Genomic DNA, 14,855 nt, shown 5'->3' on the forward strand with positions numbered 1-14,855 from the left:
ATTCTGGATTGCAAATCCCAGAGACCTCAGGAGCAGCAGGAAGATGAAGTGAACACATAGCCCATGTTGGCTGTGCACCAAAGAGCTGTGCTTTAGCACCACCCCCAGCTTGTGGACTGAGCCATTGCAGGCATGTGGCTGCATTTCCTAAATCAAAAGTGAATGTCTGTCCAGTTGTTTCTCAGTTTAATTTCTGCAGTTTAAACTAACCTGCAAAGACTAAATCAGTTCAGCCTCGGGCTTTTTGACTATCTGTACTTAGCCTTCATATCACCTCCCCAAAACAATTTCATATTAAATATTTAAGCATAACCATTATTCCCTTATTCCTAGTACTGGTTAATCTACCCTACTAAGACTGCCATTAAAGAAAAATTGCTAGTCTAGTTATAAGCAACAAAATAAACTATTCTGTTTTGTCTTTTTTATTGTTAGTGGCTTCTATAATCAGTTGTAGCTTGCCACTCAAAATGCCACAGGAAATTCAAAATCAAAGGAAGAGAAGAACAATCAAAAGATAATTGCCAAAAGTCTTCTTTTCAACAAAACAAAAAAAAAATCACAGGTATCTCACATGATGAACAATGAAGCATTCCACAGTGATTTTAGCATTGGAAAAGACAGAAGAGATGCAAGAAAATTTCTAACCCATTAAGCCGCCAAAAAGCCTCTTTTTCTTTTTTTTTTTTTTTTTTTTAACTGACCCCAATCTGTTTTCTGGGTGGATAATGTGTGTTAGGAATTCTGGAGCTGAGCCAGAACACACTGATATTAACATAATATTTTCCCTTTGCAATTTCATAAGGGAAGACTGGAGCAGGGCTCTAGAGCTGTTTGTATTTCAAAGCACTCGTGAAAATGTGTAAATGCATCACTTGTTATCAAGTTGCTCCTAAAAGAAATGTAGTTCTGGATAAGTTAAGTCTTAAGCTTGAGTAAATCCTCTGAAATAACAGGTGGATTTCATGGCTAATCCCATGCTTTCTGGTCCACAAATGGGCACCAGTAGAGCACAAAGACAAAGAAATTTCTTGCTTATTTCGTGATGATCGCATTGATGAAATATAATGAAAGATGAATCTGTACGTTTCTTAGCTTGATTTCACTATCTGACGTAAGGCACTGACAAGAGAAAAATGCCCTAATATCACTTGTGTATACTTTATGATTCCTTGTATGGTTTTCACTTTGCATTTTCTGCTTCTTTAAGAGGTCCTGATAATTTAGTTTGCAGTCCTATATTTTAACATTAAAGAAATATAAATAGGCATTTGTTCCTTTAAGTTCTTATGCCATTTTGGCTTGAGTCACTAAGTTCAGTCTTTATTTTAGCATCTAAATATCACGTGGATGGCACATGATAACCTCTCAACCCCTTTTTCAAAGGGTGCCTTGAGTCTAGTGAGACCCCTTTTAAGACTCAGGGCACCCCTTGAAAAATGGCAACTCTTAGTTTTCACTCTGGTTTTTTGACTACAGAAAAAAATAATAGAGCAGTTTTTGGATGCAAAGAACTTAGAGGCTAGGGACAGACATTCAAAAAGCCTGAGACTGAATTAATTCAATCTTTGTATGTTAGTCTAACCTGCAGAGATTGAACCAATTTGCAAGTGGATACACATTCACTTTTGATTCAGGAAATGCAGACACATGCCTGCAGTGGCTTAGTTTAGAAGCCGGGGGGGTGCTAGAGTGAGCCTTCCCTTCCCTTCGACAGTGCTGAGCTGGGGTGGGGGGCGTGACCAGGCCCCCACAGGATGCTGTGATTAGGGAGGGGTTTAAACCCCACCCTGGCCTCTGTAGTCCCCAGCCAGGGTGTGCCTGGAGGGGGATGGGGGAGCAGCCCTCACCAGGCTTTTCCCCCTGCTTACTGCTCAAGACCCTGGCCCTTAGCTAGCACTCTGAGGCAAAGGGGGTATGGGAGGGAGGACTGCTAGTGTAGAATGCATGCATCTGTTAATGATACTGAACTTTTCAATCTCTCTCCCCCTGCTTCTTCATACTGTCTCCAGCAAACTGACGGCACTCACAGGTCCCACGCATTGCAAACCAGGTCATTTCACACACCTCTCTCTGTCCCCTCATGAATACTGTCAGATTGTGGCTTTTGAAGCAAGCCAGCAGGGAGCCTATCAGAACACAAAGTTTATCAGCACATCAAGATAACAAGAACCAGCTTTTTCCAAGGCATTTGTAAGGAAGAATGGGGGGACATTACCAGCTGACCTGCTGATTAATTCCCAAAAGCCCTAAGCAGACACCATTTTATCTGCCTTTGTTCCAGTGAAATTGGAGATGCGCACATACACAGACACCTCGCAGCACTAGCTAACATGGGGGGTGGCATGACTGTGACCAGATGCTGGCTGAGGTCCGTGCCGCTGCGTTCCAAGCTGAGAGAGAGGGGAGGAAAGGAGGAGGGATCCCTGCTTGAGCAGCGAGTGCTGTGCCTGCAGTCTCCACCTCCTACTCAGCCAGCCGGAGCTCTGGCTAGGGAGGAGAGGGTTGGGGCTAGCCCTGCTTTCTAGAGCAGACAGCCCAGCCTGGGGCTGAAAAACATGCTAGGATGCTGGTTTATCTTAAACCAGTTTTGGCCATTTTGAAATTGGTTTATGTGCACTGAACTTGCGCTCTGTTGCAGGTTTAAACCAGTTTCTGATCACTTCAACCAGTTTGTTTAACTTCTGTCCCTAGCCAGAAGGACTGCCACAAGGCAGGACTCAGTTTACCTAACAGACCAACCACAGTCTATAGCACAGTTTATGTAATGAGCAATTCCATTATAATATATGCTGTCATGTTACGTGAGGTAGAAGGCAGTGGTTCACAATGGGTTTGAAAGTAAAACCCTATAGACAGACAGAAAGACACTTTAAGTCTTTTACATGCTGAACAATTTTTACATTTGAGGACAACCAGCTAATAACCCAAAACTGAATGGTTTGTTTAATTTTGCCCCTCACTTCCCTCCCCCTGCTGGTTCCCCTTGCTCCCCAACCACAGCTCCTGCTCTCCCAGCCCTGCTGGAGGAGCCCCAAGGTGCCAGGGCTATGGGGCCAGGGGCTGTTACCTGCAGGAGTTGCTCTCCAGGCTGCCTGGCAGCCCTCCCTGACCCCTCCCAGCCCCCTTGCAGGCTGGAACTCTGCCAGCTACAGAGAGCTCTTTGCAAAACTGCAAAATCCACGGGTTTCTCTGCTTAAATGAGAAATCCACCTTTGCCTCTGGTACAAGGTAAAAGCCATGGTTTTCTCCATTTTCCCATGGGAAATGGAAAACCCGGATCCCTGTTAATAACAAAAAAAAAAAAAAAAAAAAAATCTGAAAACCACTTGAAAACAACTCTGATACATTTATACAGAAATGAGGGAGAATTGGGGAATTTACATTCATAAACAAATGACAAAAGCCAAGAAAGGTTTTCTGTCAAACACAGTGGTCTACTGCTTTGTTGGCATTGATACTGTTTAAGGCAGTGACAAGTGTTTTTTAGTATTCCCTAATGTCACAAGGTGAAAAGAAATAAATTTAAGATCTTCCACTGAAGGTTTAATATCCTAGTTTAGGGCTGTCCAACTTCTCGGTGTCTGGGGGCTGTATGCCCTGTGTCCCACACCAGCAGGAGCTTGCACCAGTGGGAGCCGTGGGTCCCAGGGGCCACGTACTCCCCAACTGCACCATGCACCTAAGTGCCCACCCCCTGCCTCTCTACATGTCCCTTCTGCTGCACCAGACACCTAAAGGCTCCCCACTGCTGCTCCTCTCGCCCCCCCCCCAATCCTCACTCTGCTATATTACGTACCCAGGCACCTCTCTGTTACACTGTGCATTTCCCCATCCCCACCAGCTGCTTCTCCTGTCACCTCCTTGCTGAACTGCATGCCCAGGCACCCTGATGCTCACCTCTAGCTTCCCAGCTGTAAGCTCCCACACGGTACTGCACCACACACACCTGAAGCTTCAGGCTCTCCTGAGCACTGAAGGTTGTGTCATGCTGCACCTGGTTGCCATGTGGAGCAGGCACAGGGGCTGGAAGGGGAAGCTGGAGGGAGCCTGGAGCCAGTGGTTACCGCTGCAGCTGGAGCAGCAGCTGGGTGGGAGCACAGGAGCTGAATTTAACACCTAAGGGCTGCATGTGGCCTCTGGGCTGCCAGTTGGTTAGCCCTGGTACAGTTGATATAGAAAGAAATTCCAAGATCTTATTAATAAAAGGCAAATGCAAAACACTTGTGGCAGGTGAGGGAGGCAGGGATGGGTGGGGATAGTTAGGGTATTAGGAATGATGAAGCACCTACAAGCTATAGCGCAGAAAAAAATGAGCAAACACAGTAAGAACCAGTGACCAAGTAAACTTGAACAAAAGCAGGAATATTGTAGAACAAAAATAACATAAAAAACTCAAGTCAGGGGCAGTGAACTGCAAATTCTAACTGTGCCAGCAGGCAAAATAAGCCAAGTCCTGCTGTGTATTATAGCATAATTTGTTGTACCTTTAATTGGGAATATCAATGGTGATCTGAATAAAGTGCTTTGAAAACTAGACTTGAAAAACAAAAGGGGGGGACAAGGATTGTTTATTTAGTTGCTAGTAGAGACCAAGAGAGAGTCCAAAATGAAGGAAAGGCAAAAAAAATAAAGACATGAATATTAATATTTTTTTTTTACCTTGTTCCAAGTGCTCAGACTTAGGCCAGCTGATTGAAATTTGTAGGAAATGGCTTCTAGCAGAGGGGAAAAAAGGCTCAGCTTCTCTGATCAGCAAAATTACAGATTTTCCATTGGGGTGACCTATTTTTAAATTAGTTTTCCATTGGTAAAAGACAGAATGACAAGGAATCCTTTAAGGACACTGATAAAGGTTGATAAGAAGTTTTGGTTTACAGGGCTTATTTCAGATGTTTTTTACTGTAAAACTGATTTTGTCCCAATCTCAGTAACATCTTAGTACTCTTTCTTAAGCAGTGGCCACAGGTGTGTTCATGTGGCGCTGGGAGTCCAGAGTAAAGAGCAGCGGCTTTGTATCTATGTCATGATATATGTAATACTTTAATTTTCCTTCTCAAGATTCCAGCTTGAATGTATTCCAAGTCCTGAGCTACCACAGAAACACAACAGGCCCAGGCCTGTCAGACCTGGTAGTTCCAGTCTTTGTGGCCTTTAAAAGTAAGTTGGATTTTGAGAACAGCCAAAAGCTGGGGGAGAGACTAAAAGAAGGTAGAGAAATGTTGTGGAGATGGAGCCTGAGGAGAGAGCTGAAACCACACCTGAAAGTTAAGAAAGCAAGTCTGGAAAGAAGAAAGATAGGGAGATAGAAAAAAAGAGATGGAGCCTGATAAAGCAGCAATGTACCCAAGTCTTTCAGTTTGGTCATCCTGGCACTGAAAAAAACACTGATGAGGCGAACTGTTTTGGGTTTTTTTTTTTCTTTTCTACTGAGCTACTTACTTGCGGTTGGTCTGATAAAAGATAATCTATCCCTCTCATAGATTTCTTGGACCATCACAACCGCCCAACCCTACTACAGCTATTAGTCTAATTTTTTGCAGTCTAAGGACATATCCATGTACAATCTTTAACGAGTTAGTGCCTAATTGAGTCAACATCTTATTTAGAGAATTCATCTGACATAGGTTTAGGACCAAAGTAGGGACCATGTGTATGGACAATCTGCTTTTTCCAGTTCCTGACACTGATGGAGCCACACCTATGCTAGAAAAATGGGTGGGGACTTTTCCAAAATTCTCAGTATAAAGAAGAGGAATAAAATTCAAACCTGGTTAGTAACTAAAGCTGCTATAAATAGCTTTTTGTCCTTGGCAGTCTGTGTTCCTGCCAACTGGTTCTACCTGCTATTTTTTTTTGGTTTTGCTGTTGTTTGAATTGGATCCTCTTCTTCTGCTTGTGTAAATGGTTTAGCCAGTCTTCCTTCTTCCTAGCTATCTGTCTGTGTAATAAATAGGTCATCCCAGAGAGCATTTCATCATGAGCTGGTTGTGCTGCTCATCCTGGTATTCACTCCACTTTTTCTTGATGACTCAAGCTGTGTGTAGCCACAAGCTGATTTTATTAGTTGTAAATGATTAAAATACTTTGTTAAAATGCACAGTTAAAAACAGAAGAAATGAAAAAAACATTTACTTTTGGCATTCCTTAAAAATCTTTCAAGTATTCACTGTCCAATGTTGACATTGGATTTTAGAAGCCCAGCCCTCATACCTTTGTTCCAGGTGGGGACAACCCTCGGACCAACCACAGCACCTGTCAGTTGATAATAGGTGAATTTATTGATACAGAGTGATAAAAAAGAAACAATACAAACAATCAAATGATTCTATATCTACCAATCCTAGGGCTGTTATCAGAGTCAAAGTACATCTAGTCAGGATGCAGGCTCCACTCTGAGGCTCTCTTTTAGGTGTCATCAGTCTGGAGGTGGGATGCTAAGGCCCACAGCCCCCATCCAGTGGTGTGCATGAGATGGATTGCTGGTATGCCCTTGATCCATGGTGGCCTTAGGGTCCCTTCCTGGGGGATGGGAACCCTGCTCAAGAAAGAGGAGGAGGGACCCTTTGTTAATCTCAATTCACTGCTTTTGTTTCTCCTTCCCCCTTGATAACTCCTGATGACTCTTCATCTGTGGCTATCTCTGGTTGGCTGCCTCTCTGTGGTCACACGTCCACGTAGCCTTCTGGACCTTCTCCTAATTTGGTTGGTTCCCCCAAAACTGGGACTCAGTCCCCCTGCGGCTCTGGGGCCTTGTAGCTGTCACTTATCTTGTGTTATGGGACAGTATGGTACATACTTCTTTGGTTCCCAGGCTGTGCGTCCTTGTTGTGTTAGACAGCCAGTCTGCCTTGAAGGCTGTGATCTCATGTTATGGCATCTTCCCCCCCCCTGTGCGCATCTCCCAAGCTCTTTAGGAATCCATTTAACCCCTGCTGCCCATCTTGAACCCTTATAATGCATATATCTGTACCTATAAGCCAATTCCCAGAAAACAGGCCTTTAAATGCTATTTTTAAGCCAACATCTAGGTGATAAGGAAATTTTGACTTGGCTATTTTCTGAATTTGAGCACTTCTCTTCACGATGCTGCGATTCTTTTAAAGGTCTTTGGTTGTATTAGAGAATGTCTCACAACTTGAGAAAAATATTATTCTGGATTGTCTCCATTAATTTCATTTACCTCGCTAAGTCTTTTGCCTCGCATCGAATGATTTTGTTTGTTTGTTTATTTTATACAAATCTATACCAGAAGAGTTGTCTAGAAATAAATCTCATGAGCATCTGACAAATGGTGTTCATTCTGTATATGTTTCTAATCTGTTGTTTTATGCATGTTTGTTATTATGAAGAGTTGTTCTGGGTATTTCCAAAGCAATCCCTTTTCCTTCTTCAATTACTATAGAGAATTATTTATTTATAGATCCATCCCGCGTGTTTCTTGGTTTGGAATGTTCACAGTTGGAGTATAACCATTTATAAAGCTAATGTCGAGTATCCAAATAAACACATTCCTTTGGTTTACCCTTCACGTTGCAAGTCATTTTTCCAGTGTGGTGAATGCTGTTAAGTCATATGTCCAAGAAAGTATTTTGGAACTGTATTCAGATTTCCCCAAAGAGGCAGTGATGCTTTTAGCTGTAAGTAAAAGGCAGACGAACACAATTTTATTTGGCCAAAAATGTATGCTGCCATCTCAGTGTGGGATGCAGTGCCAGAGCTGGATAGGAATTCAAAGCTCCCTGTTTCAGAGAGAGATAGTAAGTTATGTCTGACTTGGTATCTAAAATTGAATGTCGTCTCCCTCAATTAGGTGCAGTCCTCCAGATGGAGTGATATTAATAGTTTCAACACTGATTAAAAGCCCTCATATTCAGTATATTAGATTCTGTTTGTATGGTTTTCATCTTCAGTGGTACTCAGGCTTTATTAACTTGGTGTCATAATATTTAAAAATATATTCTGTGCTTTTTCTTACAGACGTTGTCCATCGGGGTACTTGATATCTTTGGATTTGAAGATTATGAAAATAACAGCTTTGAACAATTCTGCATTAACTTTGCTAATGAACGCTTACAGCACTATTTTAACCAGCACATCTTTAAACTAGAGCAGGTAAGTCTGTCAATATTGACTGCATACTTCTACATATGACATATTGCACTTTGCGTGGTTGAAATTCTTGAACTAACATGTGGCAGAATTTGCTTATAAGTCTTCCTGGGCTGTCTTCTAACAACTGTTCCACCCATTTAAGGACAAATCTTTTCAGGCATGAATTCTAGTTTGATCAGATGGGCCACTTCAAGAGGTACACAAGTGAAGGTAACTTATACTACATGTCAGGGTTAGGGTTTGCTGAGAGAGAAAAAATGCTATGCAACTTGACCTAGCAGAAGACTTGCAAGGCATCTGCGTGGTCAGCTATTCATACCTTCATATCGTACAAGTACCTGTATTCGTTCTGCTGAAAGGATTCTGCAAACAGTAGTTCTTTGGTGAGGAGAGACTAGTTATTAATGTTGCTCTTCTTGAAGCCACATTGCTAAAAACAATCCCATTGTGAGGTTCTGTGAACCTGCCTATACAGAGAAATTGGAAAATGTATCTGGGTTCTATTAAGCTTATCTGTAAATAGCCTTCCTTCTAGTAGGAAGGTCAACCTACCCAACCCACTGTGGGAGAATTAGGCTCCAATTTATGGATTAAGCTTGAAGAGGTATTATTGTATTGGAAGATAGAGTAGCATTTACATGATCTGCAGTAGCAAATATTTCAGTGGACATATTCAAAGCCTCACAATTAGTTATTTGATTCCTGTTATGCTGAAGTATAAGAAAACCAATGTGGACGATTCCTTGTGGAACAGGTGTGGATGCTCCCTTCTGCCTGTAGATTCTGTCTTCACAGTGCTTGCAACAGGCTGAAAATACCCTTGTGAAAGTTTTTGGACTCTTCTTCTAGAAAAAGGACATTTTACAAATACCAGAGGGCTTTTCAATTGGAGTGCTTTTTGTCAGTGATTTGTTTGTACCTTTAATGTTGTGGAATGCAACTGAAAATATGCCACTCAGATTTTCCTTCACACTTTGTAACAGCAAGCATGACTTGGACAAAGAGTCCAGCACAAGAGTGATATGATGTTTAGCTGTGTTATATAGTGATGTCTGGTTAAGATTGATTATAAAACTTGGTAGACAGTCAGCTGAGAACTTTTTCTTTTTAACATAAACCTTATTCTACCTACTTCCAGCTGCTTGCAGCTAATCACTATGGGTGTGCTCTGGCACTCTACCCTCTCAAGATTGCAGACATGATGCCTCTTGTAAATACAGCTGTCATTGTACCGTATACTGAGAGAATGTTTAGGACTGAAGCAGACTCCAAGATCTCACTAACAGATTTTCATCTTTGAACCAAATGTACAAATGAGGAAAATGAAACTCAGAATACTGTTGAAAGTTTTGTGGGGAGGATGAGGCAAAAAGGGTTAAATGTTGGATTTCTGCCTTGAACAAAGACTTGCTAGTTAATCTTGCTTGCTTGCTTTGAACCAAGTGTTCTAAATTACTAAAGAAGGCTTGGCTTATGATGATTCATGATAGTCTTGGAATATGCTTTACCATATGATAAGCCTGGGTGAAATATACTAATCGAGCTGTAAAACAGTCACATAAATCCTGCTCTGTCTTTGTTGCCAAAGCCTTAGATTTAGAATTATAATGACCTTTTTCTGGCAGCAAGCCTTTGCCCAGGAATCATAACTTAAACGGAGCCTACCCCATCATTCAGGAGAGACATTTTTCCACCCATCTCCCCAGATGTGGTTCTCATTCTTCTACCAGGCAAGTAGGACCAAGTTTCCACCATTACATTCACTAATTTCTTTTAGTAATTAGCAGCTGTTGAAGTGTGCTCCCACATCTGTGCAGGATTCTCTCCTCCCCAATTGGCCAGGCATGTTAAACCCTGTGTTCTGACTTTCTCCTGTTTAAGTGAGTCCTTTTGCATGACGGGGAAGTGTACTGCTGCTGCATCATTCACCTGGCACTTCATGCCTCTCCACCAGGAAAAATAGTTTTTTATGCATTACACTATTGGTAGCACATGCACCCAAGCATAAAATAAGTACAAGAAAAAGGTATGGCAGGGTGGCACCTTAAAGGCTAACTGGTTCAAAGTGGCATGAACTTTTGTGAGCAGCAACCTACTTCATCATATGCTAGGAATAGACTGGAAATCTGTTCCTAGCATCGGACAAAGTAGGTTGTTCTTTACAAAACCCTTATGCCTCTCTGAACCATTTAGTCCCTAAGGAGACTCTCTGTCCTACTTTCTGCCATAAATAGGAAGGTTTCTAGACCCTTTTTTATATACCAACAACTCTCTGCTATTTGCTTCCTTTTTCATCAGCAATGATGATTTTTTTTTTTTAATTTAAAAATAGGTTCTACAGTTTTCATTTAAAATGTATTGCCCTATCAGTTCCCACCTCAGGGATTCTGTCTGGCTCAGGGCAGGTACCTCAGTCCTGCCCAGCCTGGGCACAGGGGGCAGTCCAGGCTGTGGCATGTGTGGCTGCTCCTTCCTGCTGCCCTAGGTATACACCAGCTGGCATGGCAGTTGGACTTGCTTCCTGCCAGTGGCGGCTCCTTCTGGCCGACACTGCTGCTGGACCTGGCCCCACTGCCTGGGCACCCCAGCAAGTCCACCCTGTGGGACCTGTGCAGGCAGAGCGTGTGGCTAGGCAGATGGGATGGGGCCGTGGGTGGGTGGGGAGTGGTGTTTGGGAGTGGGACAGGTGGGCAAGGCTGGGATCACAGGTCAGTGACCATGCGGGGCTGGGGCAGGGACAGAGCTGCAATCCACTGCTTACATGACCCTGCGATGGGCATGGATTCCACAGGCAGGGGCATGTAGGGAGTAGGTCATGGCTCTGCCCCAGGACCCAGACCCATGTTGTCACCACCCCAAGTTCCTGGCCCTGACCCCAGACGCAGATCCTTGCCTGCCTGCAGCCCCATCCTATCTGCCTGGCCTTATGCCCTGCCCACACTGGTCTCAGCCAGTCTCCGCAGAGAACCCAGGATTGCTGGGCGGTGACGGCGCAGGGTCAGTACCCAGAGCAGAGCCATGATCCACTCCCTTACACTCCTGTCCGCAAAACCAGCACGTGTCGTAGGGATGTATGGGCAGCGGATCACGATTGTCCCAGTCCCCAGCCATGTGTATTCACCAGACCATGATCCCAGCTCCAGCCCTTCTGGTCCATCCTGGATGCTGGTCCCTGCCAGCCTCTGGCCAAGTGCAGAACAGAGCCACTTAGGGAATTTTGGTGAGCTGTTGTGCAGTAACACCTGGTGAAATCCTGCATCCTTTCATAATGTGATGCCTGCTATCCTTAATATGGGCTTGACACTCGCTCCTGCTTGGCTGTACTCAAGCTGCTGCTTGTCAGTTGGTATAAAGAAAGATTGCAAGCATCTCAAATACTATAACACCATCCTCCAAAAGAAATTTCATTAATATAAGCAACAGGAAAAAAATCTCAGCTGGGGAGAGAGCTACAAACCCCAGAATCGCAATGATTCACCAGAATTATCACTCAATCATCCAGTTTTCTAAAAGATTTCAGCCACGCATGTATATCTTTACAAAGAATGTATATATTACTATTTCTTTGTCTGATATATCACAATTAAAGCAATAGTTAACCATTTGGTAACAGGACGCAAAATGACTACAGCCCTAGTTATTAACTGTAATAATGTAAAGGCCCATAAATATGCTATATCCTTGACAACTGTATACAGCTCTGCAGGTCCTTGTATTTCCTCATCTAAAACACCTTTCTCTTTTTCTGCTAAGGTCACTTTTATACTTCATTGGTGCATATTTGGCTTGTACAGATTTTATTTTTATCACCGTTAAAAAGAAAAAAATAAAGATCAGCCATTGACCATTTCAAAACTTGGTTCAAGGTTCTCTTTTCATTGGAGATGGGTATAGCTTGTGGGTGCCTTTTGAAAGATGCTGTAGTCAGCTGTATTCCGTGTGACATGCAGAGAAATAATACACTGCAGGAACCATTGATTTTTCTATTTGGCAATCTGCCATCATAACGTTCACTTTTTTTGTTTTTTTTTAAAGAAAGCTTGTAGGTACTCAAACAGTATCTTAGAGTAGGAAGATTCCAAATTAGAAACAATGAAGTAAAATATGACTCCAGTAATTATCAGGCGAAGCATTGTTTGCTTTGGCTGTGCTGCATTTGGGGCTGAGGAATATTTATAGTGTAGGATCTGACTCCAGTTTCACAGGAACACCATTTGCCACCAGCATGTTAGCAGATTTTTCAAAACAATTAATGGACTTCTAATATCTGGATTTATCTTCAGGTAACTGAATTGTTAACGTGTTAATTTTGGTTTTCCATTATTCAAGGAGAGAGAGTGGAAATGTTAAGATGGCATAAACAAGTGCAGCAAGTAGAAATTGAACAAAAATGCATGAATGAGAAAGAAGGGGTGTACAGGGGTGAAACTGTGGCATTGGGAGGTGCAGTGGTACAGTTGCATTTCTATTCAGGCAGTGCTGAGAGAGTCTATTGACTTCATAGCTTGTTGTCATATCCCTGATTCCTGTTAATCTCTCTCCACTGCACACACACAGGTGTTAACAACCCTCTCTTCTTTTTAATCCTCTTGATGTTTCATTATTCAAACTATTCTTTCTTCTGTAATTTTGTTGTCTGTTAGCCATTCCTGGTAGTGTCTGTCTTCTATTTCACAGCCCTGCAGACTGTTTTCAGCTCTACCTAAAACCTTAACTCAAGTGTGGCAATACTAATTTAGGTGTAGAAATGACTGACTGACCCATGAAATATTGGAAGCATTGTCAAGATCTTAAAGAAGGCTAGATGTTGTTTTATGAATCTGAATAAGAAGCATGGATTTAACTGTAATGACTACAGGACTAACGGCATTATCTTTTGCCCTTTTTCACTATTTTTGCCTAGTTAGTTGCATTTTTAAAAACTATTATATATAATTCAGCAGATCAGTCCATATTATAATTGTTACAATGCTAGCCCTCTGGTGTAAGAGTAAAGCATCTATTTTCTTTTAACTGGAGAAAAATAAGGTGTGTCTTATGCAATGATGTGCCACACCTCTGTTTTCAAAATTGTCGATATGCCCACGGGGGTGTGCGTGTAGCAGGGGGCAGCATTTAATTTGGAAAATTAAATGCAAAATTTACTTATTGTGAGATCTATCAGTCTGTGAAATTAACACAGTTCTTGCAAGATTTCTTGACTCATAAGACTTTATTGGATAAAGCCCTAAAATATATTTTAGGAAACAGTCCTCCTTTGAGGTGATGGTATAATAGAATCACAAGACTCTTTCAGCTTTCTGTTGCAACTGATTAGGTTCCGGCCCAGGAGAAACACACAAAATATGATCTGATTTTTGGTATTATTCTCTCTCTTTGGTTTCTCCCGAAGCATAACTCACTCGAATAATGCAGCCCGGAAGCCCACTAGGAGCTTTTATTGCTATTGATTTTTTTTGGAAGATACTTGGACGCTACACAGTGACAGTATAAAACCCTAAATTAAATAATTTTGTGTCTCTGTCTTCTCCTTTCTTAAGAGGGTGGAATATCTAGCTCATAATTGTTCTAAACTTGACCTACCCAAGGGTCTGATCTCAGCAGCAGTAGTTATAAGGGAGGAGTTTTCTATTCCTAAGTGTGGCCGCTAATTCAGTAGGGATAACATTCAGAAACAAACTATAGGCTCCTTCTGTTTTTCACTTAGCCTCACCTCAGTAACTGATTGATTGGTAGAAATAGGGTTCAGAAGAAGGAGACCAAAGACACTGTGTTCCTAGACATTCTGGGTACAGGTGGACACCTGCCTACCTTTACCTGTGCTGGGGTTAAGGGGATGCCGTTTTGGGACATAGGCAATGATTGCCATAAATAAGGGACAAGGGAATCCAAATAGAAATGGCATCAAGGCATATGGTGCTGACTAGAAGGAGAAAGACAAATTGATTGCAGGGAAAACAAATTCTGAAACAGTCTGGGAGTGACAGGGAGGAATAAAGCAGGCAGATCAAGAAGAAAATGAAAATGCAGAAGAGCTGGGGAAGAGAGAACAAGGGAGACATACAGTGATAAATTTTTGTTTTATTTTATGCACAGATTCTTGGTAAAAACAGATATAAATTATTTTGGAAGCTTGTAAATATGAGAGTGGGGTGGTCTGCATAACTCTAGTTGGCGTAACTGTGCGATTTATACAGGGTATGCCAGATGTTTTACAACACAGGCTTGTGCCATGCCACCCTGTGTTTTGTTTATGCAAGAGATCAGGAAGGAGAACTCTTTTGAAATGTATATGCTGAGATTGAAAAAGAAAACATATAATTGCTATTGTGTACATCTGCCCTGTAAGGCCAGGAGGCATCTTAGGATCTCTCTACATGTGCAGGTAAAGGTGTGATGGGGTCTAATGCACAATCCACTCAATCACCTTTGCTGTCATACTACATGTGCATGGCAGGAGGCATGACTGGGATTGCATCAGAGCTCATCACGCTTTATTGCTGGTGCAGAGGGAATCCAATCCTGGGCTCCCCTTGCATTGGCAAGAATCAAGCTACTGCAGCTAGGAGCCCCCTGAGCTGATGGGGCTTCCAGGCAGGGGTGCACCCCATGCACCCCCATAGCTGGGACTCTGCATCATCTGCGATCTCTCAGATGCATGAACACACCACACACCCCCACAGCTGGGAGTCCATAGTCTGTGCCTCCGCGGCTGGGAGACGGCAGCTGCTGCAATCTCC

General features: G+C 42.6%; 1 protein-coding gene across 7 annotated transcripts in view; it reads left to right on the forward strand.

Annotated features, from left to right (window-relative positions):
* The window catches only part of MYO9A (myosin IXA), a 320,527-nt gene that overhangs the window by 193,645 nt on the left and 112,027 nt on the right, over positions 1-14,855 (forward strand). For all 7 annotated transcript variants that reach the window (XM_025214001.1, XM_014524020.2, XM_014524018.2 and 4 more), the window contains one exon: positions 7,981-8,115. In XM_025214001.1, the coding sequence (XP_025069786.1) occupies positions 7,981-8,115 (135 nt within the window). The remainder of the gene's footprint in view (positions 1-7,980; positions 8,116-14,855) is intronic.

Source organism: Alligator sinensis, unplaced genomic scaffold (assembly GCF_000455745.1).
Source record: "Alligator sinensis unplaced genomic scaffold, ASM45574v1 scaffold971_1, whole genome shotgun sequence".
NCBI classification, from domain to species: domain Eukaryota; kingdom Metazoa; phylum Chordata; order Crocodylia; family Alligatoridae; genus Alligator; species Alligator sinensis.